This window comes from Hypanus sabinus, chromosome 3, assembly GCF_030144855.1.
Source record: "Hypanus sabinus isolate sHypSab1 chromosome 3, sHypSab1.hap1, whole genome shotgun sequence".
Taxonomy (NCBI): Eukaryota; Metazoa; Chordata; class Chondrichthyes; order Myliobatiformes; family Dasyatidae; genus Hypanus; species Hypanus sabinus.
Window position 1 is genome coordinate 59,224,721 of NC_082708.1, and position 19,515 is coordinate 59,244,235.

The following is a 19,515-nucleotide window of genomic DNA, read 5'->3' on the forward strand; positions in this document are numbered from 1 at the left end:
TTGACTCCTCTTGGGACTTGCTGTTGATCAGGGCCAGGTTCAGATCATTGCACTGCCCTTACCAGTGCTGCTGTGCGACGAAGGTGGTGTCGCCTTTGCATGAAAGAAGTCACAAGGGCCTCTCCAAGCTCCTCCAAGAAGACCCTCCTCCAGTTCCTCTTGCTTGCCCTCCAGGTGGGGTTCAGCTCACTCCATATGACAAAGGCATTGTAGGTCGATATGTCAATGATGTTATGGAATATGGCGGGAGGCCAGCGGGCTGTTCTTCTCTTGCAGCTGTATGTGCCCGTTACTTTGTCAAGGTTGTCCACCCCTCCTCTGTTGGCATTGTAGTCAAGGAGGTTTGCTGACCTCTGTAACCTTATGTAATGTGCTTATGAGGATGACATTCTTGTTCTTCTTTGGCACATACAAGACAACTGTGGTGTCACGGGTGAAAGCAAACTTAGAAGACAAGTCGTCTCTCCCCCTTGCTGCAATCAGAGCAGGTGGCAGCTCAGGCTTGTTCCGCCTCACAGTGCCCACCAATGTGATTTTGTTCTTCAGGAGCCCCTGACCAAGTTCATGAGATGTGAAGAAGTTGTCACAGGTAACGTTGTGTCTTCTTTGCCTTTCTGTTATCTCCAACACAACGCGCATGCCTTGCTTTCTCTCAGGAGCTCCCCCAGCTTCCCCATATACACTTGCATATTCCAAGCATAACTGGAGCGTGCATCATGGGCTGCCCATTACTTTATTCCATATTTTCCTGGCTTGCTAGGCATGTACTGGCAGAAAGGACAGCGACCTGCAAAAATTATTTGATATCACAACCATGTGTATATTGAAGCAGTAATTAATTGGTCTAACAATAAAAGGGCAGGCATTTATTACCTCTGAATGGAACCAGTTTTTCATCCACTGTGATGGGTAGGACCAGGGTTGTACATGAGAGGCAGCTGCTCCACCCACTTGTCCCAGACATCCCTAATTGCTGCCAGTTTGTCAGTGACACGCCGCGCAGGTCTTGTCTCACGGTTGTCAAATCTGAGCACCGCCAATATGGTATGGAACACTTCCAGGGATATGGTGTCATGAAAATTTGGTCTTCCTGTCTCAGCATTCCAAAGACTAGAAGCAGCCTCACCTCGGGGCTTATACACACCAGCCAGTATTAGAAGCCCCATGTAGGCATGTGGGTCAGTCACATCCATGGTCTTGTATTTTTGACCACCCCGTTTAATTCCCTCCATTTTTGTCAATTCAATGACAATTGTTTCAATGGTTGGAGGGAGGAAGAGCTGGGAAGTTGATAAAATGTCGGATGCATGGGAAGTAGCCAGTCTTGTGGGTCCTGGAGTCATTTGAATGACATTTTCCGCTGCTATCCTGCCTGCAACCTGAACTGGAAGTGAGGACCAACTTATTTTTACCCAAATTTTTATATCTATTCAAGCATTACCAATTTTAATTCCTAAATCTTTTTTTGACATTATTGACTCCAAAATATCCTCATATGTGTGGCAGAATAAGAATCCTAAATTAAGTAAAAAATATTTACAGAAGTCTAAGAAGGAAGGTGGTTTGGCTTTGCCAAACCTAAGATTTTACTACTGGGCAGTTAACATTTGATATTTAATAATTTGGACACAAGAATCGGTCATAGAACCTTGCCCACAATGGGTAAATTTGGAATGTAAATCTGTACAAGACTTTTCATTGTTTTCTATTTTAGGATCTTTGCTTCTTTTTGCTTTATCTAATTTGAATAAACAAATAACTAATCCTATACTTAAACATACATTGCAAATATGGTTTCAATTTCGTAAATTCTTTGGCTTGAATAAGTTTATCTTTTTTTCAGCCCTCTTTTATGGACCAAGCCTTTGTGCGATGGAAAACAAAAGGTATAACATGTTTTTGTGATCTATTTTTAGATAACAGCTTTATGTCCTTTGAGCAGCTGTCCAATAAATATATTTTGCCTAAAACTCATTTTTTTTAGATACTTGCAAGTTAGAAATTTCTTGAATAATATGTTACAGTCTTTTCCCAAATTATGTCCAATGGATATTACGGAAAAATTCTAGCTCTGAATCCTTGCCAGAAGGGTTTAGTGGCCATCATTTATAATATGATCATGGAAATAGAGCCAGGGGTATCAGAAAAAATTAAGAAGGAATGGGAAAAAGAACTTCACTGTCTTGTACCCACAGAGCAGTGGGAGAACATTTTAAAATTAGTCAATTCTTCTTATATTTGTGCTAAACATGCCCTAATACAATTTAAGGTTGTACATAGGGCTCATATGTCCAAGGACAAACTTGCTCGATTTTATTCTCATGTTAATCCAACCTGTGACAGATGTCATTCTGAAGTCGCTTCATTGACCCACATGTTTTGGTCTTGCCCCTGTTTGCAAAATTACTGGAAAGATATTTTTGGTATTATTTCAACAGTTCTGAACATCAAATTGCAACTGCATCCTATCACTGTAATTTGCGGTTTACCAATGGTGGATAATAGTTGCTTATCCCCCTCAGCCCGGCAGATGATTGCATTTGTCACATTAATGGCTAAAAGATCTATCTTATTGAACTGGAAAGAAATTAATCCTCCAACTACATTTCAGTGGTTTTCTCAAACTATCTCTTGTTTGAGTTTAGAAAAAATAAGAAGTGTTGTCTTGGACCCTTCAGTTAAATTTAAAGAAACTTGGAGACCATTTATTCAACATTTTCAGATGAGCTAAACTGACTTTTCCTAAACCTTATTCTTATCATCTTTAATTATTTGGATAGAGGTGCAGAGTTATTGACGCTATTGTGTGTATTTGATATAATACAATGGCCCATGTTGGTTAGGTTAGGTTTTTTTTGCTTTTTATTGGGGGGGGGGGGTCTTATTTTTTCCATTTTCTGTAACCACTAGGAGTTTGGGAGGTTATTATATATGGATTATCAACTATTTGTATTTATACCTTAACCTATTAATTATGTACTCTCAAGCTCTTTGTACTCAATGTTTCATTTATGTTTGTTTAGAATCAATAAAAAGATTAAAAAAAAAGGAAAAGAGAAAGAGGACCAACTGATTGTGTTATCCTTGGACATAAATGTCTCCCTTGCTGCCTGCTCCTCTCTCTCAGAGTCATCTTCATCTGTGGAGCTGTAATCAGAGTTTTCTTTTATGTTGTCCTCCTGCTGTGACACTTCCTCCTCCGTATCACTGTCTGCTTGCTCATCTTGGAAGACCAGATCAGTGACCTCTCGGACACTAAGTCTTGCTGCCATAACCTCAGTCACTGAAATGGCAGCTCCGGTACCTCATGACACTGTCAAGGTCCCCCTTGAACTCTCTCACTACTGTCCCATAAAAAAAAACACAGATATGGCATGTACAGTTTCACAGTTTCAACATTCCCTAAAACCACCATTTTCCTTGATTTGACCCACACTGGGACTCGTATCTATTGAAAATCCATTTCAATAGCTACAGGTCAAATTTGTAGCACCTGTCCAAAAGTATAAAATATTTAAATATTTTCATTTTCGTGCATTTTGGGTCACTTTAGGAAAAGTCATCAAATTTTGGCTAAAGATTGGCATTGAGGGTGTTTTTACCAATGTCAAATGTCAAAACGGGTCCAATTTGACCCAAAGAGTACGTATGGGTTGGTATTTGGGTTTGGATTTGGATTTGTGTATTTGGATTTTCGGAAGGCCTTTGACCAGGTGCCGCATATGAGGCTGCTAAACAAGATAAGAGCCCGTGGAATTACGGGAAAGTTACATACGTGGATAGAGCGTTGGCTAATTGGCAGGAAACAGGGAGTGGGAATACAGGGATCCCATTCTGGTTGGCTGCCAGTTACCAGTGGTGTTCCACAGGGGTCCGTGTTGGGGCCGCTTCTTTTTACGTTGTACATCAATGATTTGGATTATGGAATAGATGGCTTTGTGGCTAAGTTTGCTGATGATACAAAGATAGGTGGAGGGGCCGGTATTGCTGAGGAAACAGAGAGTCTGTAGAGAGGCTTGGATAGCTTGGAGGAATGGGCAAAGAACTGGCAAATGAAATACAATGTTGGAAAGTGTACGGTCATGCACTTAGGTAGAAGAAATAAATGGGCAGACTATTATTTAAATGGGGAGAGAATTCAAAGTTCTGAGATGCAATGGAACTTGGGAGTCCTCGTGCAGGATACCCTTAAGGTTAACCTCCAGGTTGAGTCAGTGGTGAAGAAGGCAAATGTAATGTTGGTATTCATTTCTAGAGGAGTAGAATATAAGAGCAGGGATGTGATGTTGAGACTCTATAAGGCACTGGTAAGACCTCACTTGGAGTACTGTGTGCAGTTTTAGGCTCTTTATTTAAGAAAGGGTGTGCTGACATTGGAGAGGGTTCAGAGAAGATTCACTAGAATGATTCTGGGAATGAAAGGGCTAACATATGAGGACCGTTTGAATGCTCTTGGACTGTACTCCTTGGAGTTGAGAAGAATGAGGGGGGACCTTATAGAAACATTTTGAATGTTAAAAGGCATGGACAGAGTGCATGTGACAAAGTTGTTTCCCATGGTGGGGGAGTCTAGTATGAGAGGGCATGACTTAAGGGTTGAACAGCACCCATTCAGAACAGAGATGCAAAGAATTTTTTTTTAGCTACAGGGCGGTGAATCTGTGGAATTTGTTGCCACGTGCGGCAGTGGAGGTCAAGTCATTGGGTGTGTTTAAGGCAGAGAATGATAGGTATCTGTGTAGCCGGGGCATCAAAGGTTATGGTGAGAAGGCGGGGGAGTGGGACTAAATGGGAGAATAGATCAGCTCATGATAAAATGGCAGAGCAGACTCGATGGGGCGAATGGCCGGCTTCTGCTCCTTTGTCTTACGGGTTATGGTCTTGTTGATGTTTCCTGACCGGTTGAGTTCCTCCAGCAGTTCCAGCGCTGTCCGCTGGGGCGCTGTAGCGGGCTGTTATGGGCGTTCGTGTCGGACGTGAGGGAGCGGGTGCTGCGGTTCATGGTTGCTCCCTCGGCCTGACGTGGAGGTGGGTGAGATTGCAGCGGGGGGAGTCCGGAGCTGTGGTCGCAGTCGGCCAGTGCTTGGGGTCTCACTCACTCCGGCCGTGATGTCGATGCCTCGACCGCCGGGGAGGGAGATGCTGCGGTGTCTCGGCTGCTGGGGCTGGCGAGGAGTCGGCGCCTCGGTTGCTGGCGGGGCGGGGGTGTCGGAGATTTGGCTGCTGCTGCTGATTGGGGGGAGGTGGAGGCAAAGATGCCGGAGCTTCGGTTGCCGTGCCGGGCTGGAGGAGGGGGCGAAGCAGATAGCGCTTCATTCTCAGCCGCTAGGATGATCTGCATCACTGGTGAGCTTGGTGGACGGGGGCCGCCGTCGCTGCTTTGAACTTACCTGTAACTGTTGTAGAGGCGCTGATGCACAGGTATTCAAAGTCCGGGTATTGTGGACGCAATTTTATGCTGAAATCTAATTTTGTCTATTGTTTGAATTAGATTTATGAGATTTTTAGTATTATTTGGTGAAAGGACTTTCATTTAGACCTTCCTAACTGGACTTTCACAAAATAGTTTAGAATCGTGTTGATGCTGCACTCTAGTTCTCCAAATAAACATTTTTGGACAAGTCTTGCAAATGGTAAGTAAAGACTTGATAATGCTGGTTGAATCTTGTACTGGTCCATTAAGAGAACTTACCCGCTTCTTGAAGTGATGATATGGGATATTTAACGTTTAACGTTTTGATAAAGCGTTTTGATTTAATGTTTCACTCAGGTTGGTACTTTTTAAAGAATGCAGCACCTTCATAACATCACACTGAATACTAATGTATGCATGTTTGTTTAGTTAGAGATACCAGTGGAGTAGGTCCTTTGAGCCACACCACCCCAGAAACCCCAAAACCTGGTTAACCCTAACATAATCACCGGACAATTTACCAATGACCAATTTACATTAACCTACCCAGTACGTCTTTGGACTGTGGGAGGAAACTGGAGCACCGGGGAAAACTCGTGCATTCGCTGGAGACGACATACAGAGACTCCTTACAGAACGACGCCAGAGTTGAACTGTGGAACACCTCGGGCTGTAACACCTGTGCTGCTTCACTACCATGAAATGAGCCTTGAATCTAGAATGTTATGGCTTTGCAGTAACTGGTAGCCAAATATTCTAAGATAATTTGCAGGATTATTCGCAAACAGAACTTGTGGAAGCATATCAGGAAACTGGACCGTGCAAAGCAATACAGCAGGAGTACAGGCCTTTTGGATCAATAGGTCCATGGCGACCACTGAGCTCCATCATTATCCCTCTGAGCCCTTCACCTCCATTTACCTCCCAAGGGCGTAAACTAAATTATTGTACCTAGTTATTGTAAGTGGAAAAGATAAGAGTTTTCAAATTCCTAGGTCCCAACACCTGTGAGAATCTATCCTGGGCCCAGGATAGATCAATTGTATTGATGCAATTACAAAGAAGGCATGATAGCAGCTATATATCATTAGAAGCTGAGTATGTCACCAAAGACACTCACAGGTTTCTACAGATGTATCGTGAAGAGCATTCTATCAGCTTGCATCAGCGTCTGGTATGGAGGGGCCACTGCACAGGACCAGAAAAAGCGGCAGAAGGTTGTGAACTGAGCTATTTCCATCCTGGGCACTAATGTCCCCAGCACCCATGGCACCTTCAAAAGGTGGCATCCATCATTCAGGACAAGCTCTCTTCTCATTGCTACCATTAAGGACGAGGTACTGGAGCCTGAAGACACACACTCAGCATTCCACGAACAGCTCTTCCCCACCACCATCAGATTTCTGAATGGACAATGAACCCATGTACATTCCCTCAGTACTTTTTACTCTTGTTTTCATTATTTATTTCAATGTTTTATATTGTAATTTAGAGATTTTAAAAATTATTATGTATTGCAATGTACTGCTGCTGCCAAACAACAAATTTCACAGCATTAAACTTGATTGTAATTCTGAAGCACAGGAATCTTGGGGTCCAACAACACAGCTCCCTATGAGTGGCTGTAAAGGTTGATGAGGTGGTAGTGAAGGTGCATGGCCTGCTTGCTTTTATTAACTGAAGCATTAAATTCAAGACTTGTGTGCAGCTTTATAAAATTCTGGCTGGACCACATCTGGAGTTTTGCATTCAATTCTGCCTGCCCTATTGTACAAAGAATGTGGAAGCTTTACAGAGTGAAGAGGTTTACCAGGATTTGAGGGCATGTGCTTCAAGTAGAGGTTGGACAAACTTGGTTTGTTTTTGCTGGAGCAGTAGGGGCTCAGGTTGGGCCTAATAGAAGTTTTTTTTTAAGATTGAGAGCTGGGGGAGGTGGGGAAGAGTTAAAGTTTAAAGGAGATGTGTTACGCAGGTTTGTTTTTACAGAGTTAGGTGCCGGGGTGGTATAGGAGGCAAGTATCACAGGCATTTAGGAAGCTCTGAGATAGGCATATGAATATGCAGATAATGGAGGAGTATGGTTATTGTGTACTTAGAAGTGATAAGTTAGGCATTTAATTCCTTGTTTAATTAGTTCAGCACAACGTTGTGGGCCAAGTGTGGGCCAAAGAGCCTGTTCTTGTGCTGTACTGTTCTTTTTCTATTTAATGTAAAAGGTTACTTCTGGTACCTCAGAGTCCCTTGGTTTTTGTTTCAATGGCTTCTTGCTTCCAGCTACCCAAATCCTTTCTTATGAAGATTGTTGGCAAAGATTGCTTTAATTTTTCCTTACCGCAATTATCACATTCACAGGTGGCTTCTTGAGTCTAAATTGGAAAGCAACAAATTTGAAATAATGTACAAGTATATTAATTTAAATTCTGTCTGTCATCAAAATGAATTGAATATGCGTCAGTCTTTAAGTCACTTGGACCTGATGAACTACATCCCGTGGTTTTGAAAGGTAGCTGAAGAGATTGTGGAGGCATTACTAGTGATCTTTCAAGAATCATTAGATTTTGGAGTGGTTCCAGAGGACTGGAAAATTGCAAATATCACTCCATTCTTTAAGAAGGGAAGGAGGCAGAAGACAGGAAATTAGAAGCCAGTTAACTTGACTTCAGCAGTTGCCAAGATGTTGGAGTCCATTATAAGAGATGAAGTTTTGGGATACTTGGAGGCACACAATAAAGCAGGGGTCACCAACCTTTTTTGATCCTTGAGTAACACTTACCCAAAAGGCTGGTATATGTCTAGGGGAAACAGAGATCCAGCCACTCACCAACCCACCTCCCGTATGCGCAGGTGCTGTGAGAATCGAGTTTATGCCTCGCGCCTGCCAACAGTATCAAACCCACAACAAATACCGTTATGAAATACACTTTAAAGAGTTTACTAAAATTAAAAGAGTATTAGGCAATACTATATATATGGAAAAAAACAAAAGGCGCCAACTTATCAAAGTTCAGTCTGTTTAGTGCACTCGTTGGAGCTCAACCATCGAACCATTCGACCCTTCGTCGCTTGCCTCCGACTTCCACGTCTTCCACCCCGGACTCCCCGGTGATCTTCCGAGCGCACGTCCACCTCCCTCGGCGTCTTTCTCCCGACTCCCCTCACGCCAAAAACCCGCGAAAACCCCTCCCCCAAGTTCCCAGCATCACAAGACACAATAACATTCCCCATTGATTAACAAATGAATACAATTACCATATCAGCCATTCTAAAGCGAAACAACGGCGAGAGAAACACTTATCTGACAAAGAAGCATTCCTACTCGTAACAAACCAAAGAGGCCATTTTGAGTAACATACACAGGACATTGTACATTCTCTCCCCACCAGCAAATGTCATGCCCTCATGGCATTACTAGAGTTCCCCAAAGCTTCTTGCAATACACAAAACCCAACCCAGGTGCAGAAAGCAGTGACATAACTACCCAGAGCAGTAGAAATCACACTCGGTTCTCCTGGTACCACATATGTCAACCGCTCCGGGGGGCGCCTAATCCTCTGAGAACTCCATACCCCTTCTGCCCCACTGGGCTCCCTCGTCACCTGCAAACCCACTGTCTCGGACACCCCTGGTCTACCTGACAGACCCTCACCCCCTTCCTCACGGGGGTCCTCCCTCCGGCTCACGTTTGGGTTCCACCCTCTCTCCCACCAATGTTGGCTGCCTCTCCATCTGACCCTCAAGACCTTCCCTCCTCTCACCCAATTCAGTATGGGAAGGGCTAGGAGCCTCCTCTCCTGGTACTGGAGCACCAGTGAATGGGAACAGGGGCCACTCATCTGAGTCGTCCTCTTCCGAATCGGTAGCCATTTCCGGGTGAGGGACCCGTCCCCGCTGTTCAGCAGCGGGCTCTTCCCTTTCTCCGCACCCTCGCAGAGGCCTTGTACTAGGCGTAACCTCCCACTCGCGCTCCTTATCCACCTGCACCGCTTGACCCAGTGGCAGCAGGTGATTCTGATGGAGTACCTTGATAGGCCCTTTCCCATCCTCAGGTTTCACCCGGTAAACTGGCAGGCTCGGCATCTGGCTCTCTATTACATAGGGGATGGCCGCCCATCGATCTGCCAACTTGTGCTTACCAGGGAGTCCCAAATTCCGTAAAAGGACCCGGTCGCCCGGCAATAATTGGACAAACTTCACCTTTCGATCATACCGCATCTTATTTCTCTGATTTTGGTTGGTAGGCGCCGCCTCGGCCAACTCGTATGCCCTCTGTAACTCCCTCTTCACGTCGGACAGATACTTTAGATGGGACTTCCCGGGTAATTCACCCACTCCACCCCCAAAACACAAGTCAATGGGCAACCTCGCTTCCCGCCCGAACATCAGATAAAAGGGCGAATATCCTGTAGCATCATTGCGAGTACAATTGTAACAGTGAACCAATTGTCCAATATGACGACTCCACCTGCTTTTCTGCCCAATCTCCAGCGTCCCGAGCATATCCAACAAGGTCCTGTTGAATCTTTCTGGCTGAGGATCTCCCAGTGGGTGATAAGGGGTAGTCCTGGATTTCTCAACCCCAAGCATAGTCAGTAATTCATGGATAAGGCGGCTCTCAAAGTCCCGCCCCTGATCACTATGGATTTGCCTGGGAAGGCTGTAATGCACAAAATACTTCTCGCATAACACCTTCGCCACTGTCGTCGCCTTCTGATCCTTAGTGGGAAATGCCTGAGCATAGCGAGTGTAATGATCGGTGATGACTAAGACATTCGCGGTGTTGTTGGTGTCAGGCTCAATCGACAGGAAATCCATACATACCAGGTCCAGAGGTCCCGCACTCTGCAAGTGCGACAGTGGAGCCGCCAACGCTGGCAGGGTCTTCCTCCGGATGCAACGACTGCATCCCCTACAGTATTCTTCGACGTCCCCCCTCATCCGGGGCCAGTAGAACCGGTCTTTGAGTAATCCATAGGTCTTTTCCACCCCCAAGTGTCCAGAATCATCATGTAAGGCCTGGATTACAGCCTGGCGATACTCCTCCGGCAGGACCAGTTGCCAACAGCGGGGTTGGTCCGGAGGCGTCGTTACCCGGTACAAGATTTGGTTCTTTAACTTCAACCGAGACCACTCCTTCAACAACAGAGGCACGCATGGGTGTTTCGCCTTCTCAGCCAACGCCGCATCCCCCTTCTCGACCGCTCTCCACACTGTGCCAATGCCCGGGTCATTTTGCTGAGCAGTTGCCACTTCCCTCGGACTCAGTTCCGGCAACTGTTTAGTCCCCAGTGCGGTCAGGTCACAGTAAGCTAGGGGTATGGCGTCGTCAAAAACCCCCAAATGGTCCACGGCTCATTCCAGCCTCCCTCTTCCCTCGGCCTTCACGGTGACAGCAAACTGACACATCGCCTTCACTCCAGGGGCAGGGACACACTCCCACTCCTAGTCCCTCTCCTGTTCCCCCGACTCCCGATGAGACAAAGCACCCGCATCGACGTTCTTGCTTCCGGGGCGGTACCTCAGGCTGAAATCATATACTGACAAGGCCGCCAGCCACCGATGTCCTGTGGCATCCAGCTTCGCCGAGTCAAAATATAAGTGAGAGGATTGTTATCCATTCTCACCTCAAACTTGGCACCGTACAGGTAATCGCCCAGCTTGTCCACCACAGCCCACTTCAGCACCAGGAACTCCAACTTGTGAGTGGGATAGTTTCTCTCCGATGGCGATAAGCTTCGGCTGACAAAGGCTACCGGCCTCAATGCTTTGCCATGCTCCTGGTACAGAACAGCCCCGAGACCCTCTCGGCTGGCATCCGTGTGCAGCACATATGGCTTCTGGGGATCGGCAAAAGCCAACACCGGGGCCTGGGTCAGTGCCCTTTTCAAAAATCGGAACGTCTCTTCACATTGATCATCCCATCTCGAGCCAAAAGGTTCCGCCGGGTTCCAGTATCCTCCAGTGTCCTGCCTCTGGTCCCCCGTCCTCTTCTTTCCCATCGGGGGATAGCCACACAACAGCTGTGTCAACGGGTGACACACTTTGGCGTATCCTTTCACAAATCGCCTGTAATACACACAGAACCCCCAAAATGAGCGCAGAGCGCCACTTTCTGGGGTCTCGGCCAGGTGGTCAAGGCCTCTATCTTGGTTGGATCAGTAGCCACTCCCTCTTGCGAAATGATATAGCCAACATAGCTAACCGACGACTTGCAGAACTGGCATTTGTCCAGGGAAAGCTTCAATCCTTCTTCATTAAGCCGGCCCAACACCTTCAACAGCCTCCCCTCATGTTCCTCCAAAGTCGATCCAAACACTATCAAATCGTCCAGGTACACCAGCACCTCTAACAGATTCATATCCCCCACAGTTCCCTCCATGAGCCTCTGGAAGGTGGCTGGGGCTCCCGATATGCCTTGGGGCATTCGTTGGAACTGAAAGAGCCCCAGCGGGCAGATAAAAGCGGTCTTCTCTTTATGGCCCGCACTCATCGGGATCTGGTAATACCCACTTCTTAAATCCAGCACACTGAACCACTTTGCACCGCTCAGGCAGGCCAGCGCATCCTCGACTCTTGGGACAGTATATTGATCAGGGACAGTTTGCCGATTCAGCGTCCTGTAGTCAACACACATGCTCACTCGCCCATTCTTCCGTGCCACCACTATTGGGGACACATAAGGACTTTGGGACTCAGCTATGATTTCGGCCTTCCTCAACTTGCACAAGTGCTGTCACATGTCCTCAACATCTGCCAGAGCCAGCCGCTGGGATCTCTCTCGGAACGGGGTGTCTTCCGTCACCCGGATGGTGTGGTGAGTGCTTTTGGAGCAGCCAACATCAAACTCGTCCCGAGAAAAAACAGCTTCCATCTTCAGCATCTTCTCCACTAGCCGGTGTTTCCACTCCGGCGACACTGGGGAATCCCCGAAGTTAAAGGCTTCAGCGGTCAGCTCCCTTCGATGCTCCAATCCCTCCCCATTAGAGGTCCGCACTGGTGCACTAAACATTACCGTCACCGGGAACACATGTGCCAGCGGCATTCCCCTCTTAAAGGTGATTTCTCTTGCCGTGGTGTTCCTGACTCTTATAGCTATACGCCTTGCATGTACCACCCCTGGTCTCTGCACTTTGGGCCTCACCAGCGCCCCCGCCGGAAATCGTGTCTCCCCTTCAAGATCGTCTGGGGTGTCTACTAACAGGGCTTCTCCCGTCGGCACTCCTGGGAATCTGGGGGTCTCCATCACTAGTGCTACCTCCCCTGGTCGGACCACCTTGGGGCTCACCTGCGTACAGCACACCGTCCCTCGTTTACACTCCAGGTCCAGCCCTAGGGAGGCAACCCCTTCTTCGAACACTGCTCGAAACACTGGATGCACCGAGAGGGTCTCCAGAAAGTCTTCCCCCCCTTTCTCCTTACAAGCTCCCAGGAGCCGTCGCACAACGGGGGAGTTAGTCCCCACCAGGAGGGCAGCACCACCGGTTTCCACCGGGTCAGGGCACACCAACACCAATGTCTCAATAGCTTCAGACACTCTCACATCGCCCTCCGAGAACTCCAATCTCACCGATAGGTACCCATCGTACGGGTACACCCCAAATCTGCAGGGCGTCAAATGGGGTTACGGGCAAATGATTTAGATATTGGTTGTAGAAAGACCGGTACAATAAGGTCACCTGCGATCCCGTATCAAGAACGGCTTTTATGTAAACCTCCTCTATCCGAAGACCCACACTGGCACGGGGTCCTACCAGCCCATCAGGAATAGAGGAGTGGGCACCCAGTGGTCCCCTGGCTGATCTCTGGGAACGTGTTCCTCCAGAGGGTCCAGTCCATTCCGTCACTGAGCCTCTCCTAAGTTTCCCGACACCTCTCCCTTTTTAGTCGTAGGGGGGCTTGTCCTCCGCGGGACTCCTTGTCTCTCACAATCCCACCTAAAGTGACCCTCCTCTCCACAGCTATAGCACACCCTCGGCTGCCCACAGTCCCGCCTGAAATACCTCTCTTTCCCACAGTTAAAGCACACACTGCCTGCCATCCCTCCTCTCCCAGGACGGCTCCTGCTCCCAATCCACTGCACTGATCGCCGCTGAGAGTGGGTACCTCCCCTGTCCCTCCCCTCCAGAGGGGGTTCCCTACTCCCCGGGGGGTTGTCATTCCTCCTTCCAGCCATCACTTCCTGTATCGCTGAGGATCGCTCTCGTAGGCCCGCGCCCCTTTTCCGCCCCAACGCTCTCTCTTCCTCTCGCACCTCTCTAATCAGTTGCCCGAACGATGGAGGGGGACCTTTCCTATAAGCCTGCCGGATAGTCCACGCCACCTTGTCCTCCTCCAGAGAGCCACTGAATATCTGACTTATCCTCATGCTAGCCACGTCAGTCGCCTTCACTACCCCCCGGCGCCACAGTCCCGAGAGCATCCCCTCCATCCGAAATATGTACTCGGAGAGCTTTTCCCCTCTCCATTGTTCCAGGCGTTGGAACTCCGCTAAAAGCAGCCAGGGTTCCCCTGACAACCCAAACGCTCCCTCCAAAACTTCTATGCATTCCTCCACTGAAGCCCCAGACTTCTCTGCTTTCAACTCCCAGACGGTTTTGGCTGCTAAACCCCTCAACCTTCCCACCAATCGCTGCCTCTTCTCCTCCGAGCCTGGCCACTCCTCTAACATCAAGGACGTATGCTCGATCCAGGTCTCATAGTCCACCTCCCCGTCCGGAGTAGGCTTGGCTCCGGAGAACACCCCCAGCTTCAGCCATGGCCTCTCGGCCACCCTCTCCAGGGAGTTAAGTGCGGCTGCCAGCTCTGAGGCTTCCACCCTACCTGGGGGCGGGGCCTAGTCACGACTCCCACTTCCCACCTCCCTTTACTAGTGCCGGCCACCTGTCGGGGGTCCACCTCTAGCTCTAGCTCCTCCGATGTCTCCTCAGCCTCATCCTTGGAGAAGGAGTGGAGCCCCCACAGCCCCTCCTCCCCCAGTATACTGACCGTCGCCGGCAGTTCCACCGTCCTGACGTCAGCACTCGTATGAACCAACACCCAGCTAGACTCTACCTCTTTACCACACCGTCTAGCTACCAATTCTACCTGCCCAATACCCATCACCGAACTTAAACCCCGCACTATTGCGTCTCCCGAAACTCGAAAATCCACTCCGCTCACTACGCATGCGTACTGTACTGGTACACCTTCAAATTCGCACCAACAAACAATCTTATCTCTGTCCATCTCCGCTCTGCTGCCTGCGCGATTCCACAGCCCCTGACAATCCAATCCCGGACAAGCCCCCACAAATGTAACACTTACCCAAAAGGCTGGTATATGTCTAGGGGAAACAGAGATCCAGCCACTCACCAACCCACCTCCCGTATGCGCAGGTGCTGTGAGAATCGAGTTTATGCCTCGCGCTCACCAACAGTATCAAACCCACAACAAATACCGTTATGAAATACACTTTAAAGAGTTTACTAAAATTAAAAGAGTATTAGGCAATACTATATATATATAAGGAAAAAAAACAAAAGGCGCCAACTTATCAAAGTTCAGTCTGTTTAGTGCACTCGTTGGAGCTCAACCATCGAACCATTCGACCCTTTGTCGCTTGCCTCCGACTTCCACGTCTTCCACCCCGGACTCCCCGGTGATCTTCCGAGCGCACGTCCACCTCCCTCGGCGTCTTTCTCCCGACTCCCCTCACACCAAAAACCCGCGAAAACCCCTCCCCCAAGTTCCCAGCATCACAAGACACAATAACATTCCCCATTGATTAACAAATGAATACAATTACCATATCAGCCATTCTAAAGCGAAACCACGGCGAGAGAAACACTTTTCCAACAAAGAAGCATTCCTACTCGTAACAAACCAAAGAGGCCATTTTGAGTAACATACACAGGACATTGTACACTTGGACTGATTTAATATTGCGGACCAGCTGACGGTGGGGTTGTTAATCACGACCGGAATATAAGTGATAAGTCAACTATGAGTCACTTATAAGTGGCTAATACACTCAATTTCATTTTTAAAAGGGTTTATCTTACGAATTTAATGTTACACACATTTTCCTTGCATGAATATAGTGAAAGTCAATTATGTCATTTATAAGTCAATAGTATAACATCTTAAGTAACGTTTGGATATTAAACAAAGTGCATATTTTCCTCGTATGAACATATAAAATCATTGCAACACACCAATATTGCTGAATCAGTGGGAGCACTTGGCTTGTTTCCCTGCAACAAGAGAGTCCCATCGAGGGGTGATGGGAGAGAGCGATACTCGAAGGGAGATCCTTAAGTCCAGTCTATTCTGCAATTTAGATTTTTGTGGCTCTTGGCACTTGCTTCTGTCCCGCTTGCTCATGTTTTTTGTGCTCAAAAACTCAACGGATTTGTCTTTTAAGTGCAGGGTGCTTGGACTTAAGGTGCCAAAGCATTTTTGATTGCTTCATTAGACAGCCTTCGGGCCCAAACTCCAGCCTCCTGCCTGCCTGCTGCCAAACGCCTTGGCCAGGTGCGGCTGGTCGTGGTGGGGTGAGAGGACAAGATGAGGGCCGGAGGTCCCTGTGCCGGGGTTGCAGTCCGAAGACAGTGACCAACCGAGCGAGTGAAGAGTGCGACAGGGTGCGTGCCTGCCCCCCTTGTAGGTAGGTAGGATCTAGTGGCCGACAAAAGTTTGGCTCGAGGGATGACTTTCAGTAAATCACAGCGAGGTAGCTGCTCTGCTGCTTACGAAACCCTGAGCCCGAATTAGGTCATCTGTGAGTATTTTAGCATTGGATTCCCCATGAACATTTGATTTGCTAAACAGGTTTAGAGGCAGCGCCCATCTGTCCGCGCTCCAAGCCAGTATCAACGACACTTCTCGCTGACCACACGAGGCGGCTGGTTACCCGAGGCCAACCAGTGACCCCTGGCACAAGGGTGTCACTGCGTTTAGGCAACTGATGACCTCGCGTGGGTAATGACCTCGTGCATTCAACAGTGGGCATGACAGGGAATGAGGAAAGGTGCAGCTGACTCATATCGTTTCATATTGCCAAATCTTATTGTTTCCTCGCAGCCTGGTAGCACATGCTTTGTGGCCCAGTACCAATCCGAGGCCCAGTGGTTGGGGACCACTGCAATAAAGTAGACTGAAGTTAGCATGGTTTCCTTAAGGGAAATCTTACCTGACAAATCTGTTGGAATTCTTTGAAGAAATAACATGCAGGATAGATAAAGGAGAGGCAGGGAATGGTGTTTACTTGGATTTTTAGAAGGTCATTGACAAGGAACCACAAATGAGGCTGCTGAACAGGATTAAGAACCCATGGTTTTACAGAAAAGATACTAGCGTGGAAAGAATATTGACTGATGGGCAGGAAGCAAAAAGTGGGAATAAGGGGGCCTTTTCTGATTGGCGACTAGTGATGTTCCCCTGGGGTTAGTGTTGGTACCAGTACTTTACATATTATTCACCAGTGATCTTGAAGACAGAGCTGATGGATTTATGGCTAAGATTATGATTGATACAAAGATAGGTTGAGGTCAGGTAGTGTTGAGGAAGCAGGGAGTCTGCAGATTAGGAGAACGGGGAAAGAAGTGGCAGATGTAATACAGTGTAGGGAAGTGTATTGCTAGGCATTTTGGTTAAAGGAATAAAGGTGTATATTCTAAGCAGGAAGAAATTCAGAAATCTGAGTGTCAAAGGGACTTGGGAGTATTAATGCAGGATTCCCTAATGGTTAACTTGAAGGTTGTGTCAATAGCAAGAAAGACAAATGTGATGTTAGCATTCTTTTTGAGCATCTAAGAGCAAGGATGTAATGTTGAAAGTTTGTAAGGTGTTGGTCAGACTGCACTTGGAATATTGTATGCAGTTCTGGGCCTTTTATCTAAGAGAGGATGTGTTGGCATTGGAGAGGGTTCAGAGGAATTTCACGAGAATATATCCAGGAATTGAAGAGTTAATGTATGAGGAGTGTTTGTTAGCTCTGGCCCTGTACTTGGTGGAGTTTAGCAGAAATGGTGGGGGGGGGGGGGGGCCGTGGAGTGTGGAATCTCATGGAAATCTACTGAATATTGAAAGGCCTAGTCAGAGTGAACATGGAGACAATGTTTCCAATACAGTGGGAGAGACTAGAAGTAGAGGGCACAGCCGCAGAATAGGACATCTCTTTGGATTAGAGACAAGGAAGTTCTTTAGTTAGTAGGTGGTGAAGCTGTAACATTCATTGCCACAGATGGCTGTGGAGGCTAAGTCATTGGGTAGAGGGGAGGTTAATAGGTTCTTGATTAGTAAGGGCATCATACGTTAAGGCAAGAAAGCAGAAGGATAGGGTTGGGAGGGAAAATAAATGAGTCATGTTCAAATGACAGGACAGTCTCGATGGGGCAAATAACAGTTTTCTCCTATGTCTTGTCTAAAATTTACAGAATTTACTACTAGACTAAAGATAAGGCCTCTTTGATGTTAACATCTTTCTTTGGTTTCTCTTGCACCTTCCTTTTACAAATTTATGTGTTAACAAAGCTGTAGTGCATTTTATTAATAAAGCAAAGATTGTGTTCATTTGAATATTTATAATTTTCATTGCCTTAACAAAAAAAGTTTCTTTCACTGTGTAAGTAGTTTTGAATCAACAAAGCTGAAATGCTCTAAATATTTAAGTGTACTTCCTTAACTTCTGAGAACCTAGAGGTTGGAATTTGGTAAGTACTCTAATTTTCAAATATTCTTTTATTTTGCAGAATACAAATGGCTTGTATCTGAAAACATGCGGCACCGATATTTGCTACTGGTTATATTTGGATGGATATTCTTCACATTGCTGTTTATTCTACTTCTCAAAGATAAAGAAAGTAGGGCAGGTATTAAAGATCATTTCTCACATTTAATCTTTCAGATCTAACTTGATTTTTCTTTGTAGCAGCAATTGTATTGAAATGCATTTCCTCTTCATGTAAAACTCGATAATTTGGAATTTGATCTAAATCTTGAGTACTGTCATGGTGGAGGAGCGTCACAGAATATGTTGAAAGACATTTTGGTTATTCATTGTGTGCTTATATACTATCTGACTCTTGAATATCATGTTGAATATGGAACCATCAAAACATATTATACTCAGCAGATTGATCTTGATTATATGAAAGCAGGCCTGACCTTTGTTAAGAAGTTTGTCTCTTTAAGTGATGCTCATTCATCTTACAGCACACATTTGCAGAGGAAGGGATGGATCGATACCAATGTAGATATACCAGTATTTTCCAGTAAGTCTGGGCCATCCCAAACACAACTCTTAAAAAGCCAACATAGCCACGGTGTTCTTCAGCTGTGTTAAGTTGCTGGGTAAATATTGTTGGCTGTAAAATAATTTAAAAAGGAAGAAAGCCATGAACAGGGATTAGACCTTTTCTCAACGTGCTATCTGGATTATACACCATAAATACCACCTTAAAAAATATGAAATTTTCTTTCATTTTAAAATTTAATTGAAAAAGTTTCAGTATTGTGATCAATCATTATTAAATGATTGCCAGTTTTTTTTCTTTCATTTTGTAATCTAATGTAATGGATGGATTAATGAGATGTCTGTTAAGTATGAAAACATTTTCTTTTTGTAACATTATTGTGATTCTCACACTTGATGCAAATTACACACTGTAATTTTTTAATTTCATATTCAGACCTCACCAGCAAGTAGAAATAAAACATGTTCAACTTGAATTGCTGCAAAATAATGTTGCTTATTTCCTCTAAGTAAACTTTCTAATATTAACAATAAAATTTCAAAATGTTTTGAGCTAACATGAATAAATCTGTTATGAAATTTTCATCGTGTACCGTCATTAAAGCTTCTGCGCCAAAATGTAATTTACAATTGAAATGCGGCACTGAAGAGTACATTACTCAAGGTGACAGCATTCCCATTCGCAGTGGCCACTCAAGCTCCAGCTAAGAGTGTAATTGTTCATCCTTTACATCTTCCTTATGATTGCAAGACACTGCTGGATATTAAGAACATCAGGCATTACCAGCAAGTTGCTGGCTGACTAGATTACCTGCGTCTGCAACTGAATCAGCAGGAGATATAGGACTGCTGCATGCTCTTCGTGACGGAA

General features: G+C 46.2%; 1 protein-coding gene across 3 annotated transcripts in view; it reads left to right on the forward strand.

Annotated features, from left to right (window-relative positions):
* Positions 1 to 4,765: 4,765 nt before the first annotated feature.
* Positions 4,766 to 19,515, forward strand: part of chst10 (carbohydrate sulfotransferase 10) — a 37,809-nt gene continuing 23,059 nt past the window's right edge. The window contains exons 1-3 of one of the 3 annotated variants that reach the window (XM_059964461.1): positions 4,766 to 5,028; positions 15,864 to 16,055; positions 18,142 to 18,261. In XM_059964461.1, the coding sequence (XP_059820444.1) occupies positions 18,168 to 18,261 (94 nt within the window). In that variant the 5' untranslated portion in view covers positions 4,766 to 5,028; positions 15,864 to 16,055; positions 18,142 to 18,167. Of the gene's footprint in view, positions 5,029 to 5,053; positions 5,347 to 15,863; positions 16,056 to 18,141; positions 18,262 to 19,515 lie in introns of those variants that run through there. The other 2 variants (XM_059964460.1, XM_059964459.1) reach the window with 2 other exon arrangements.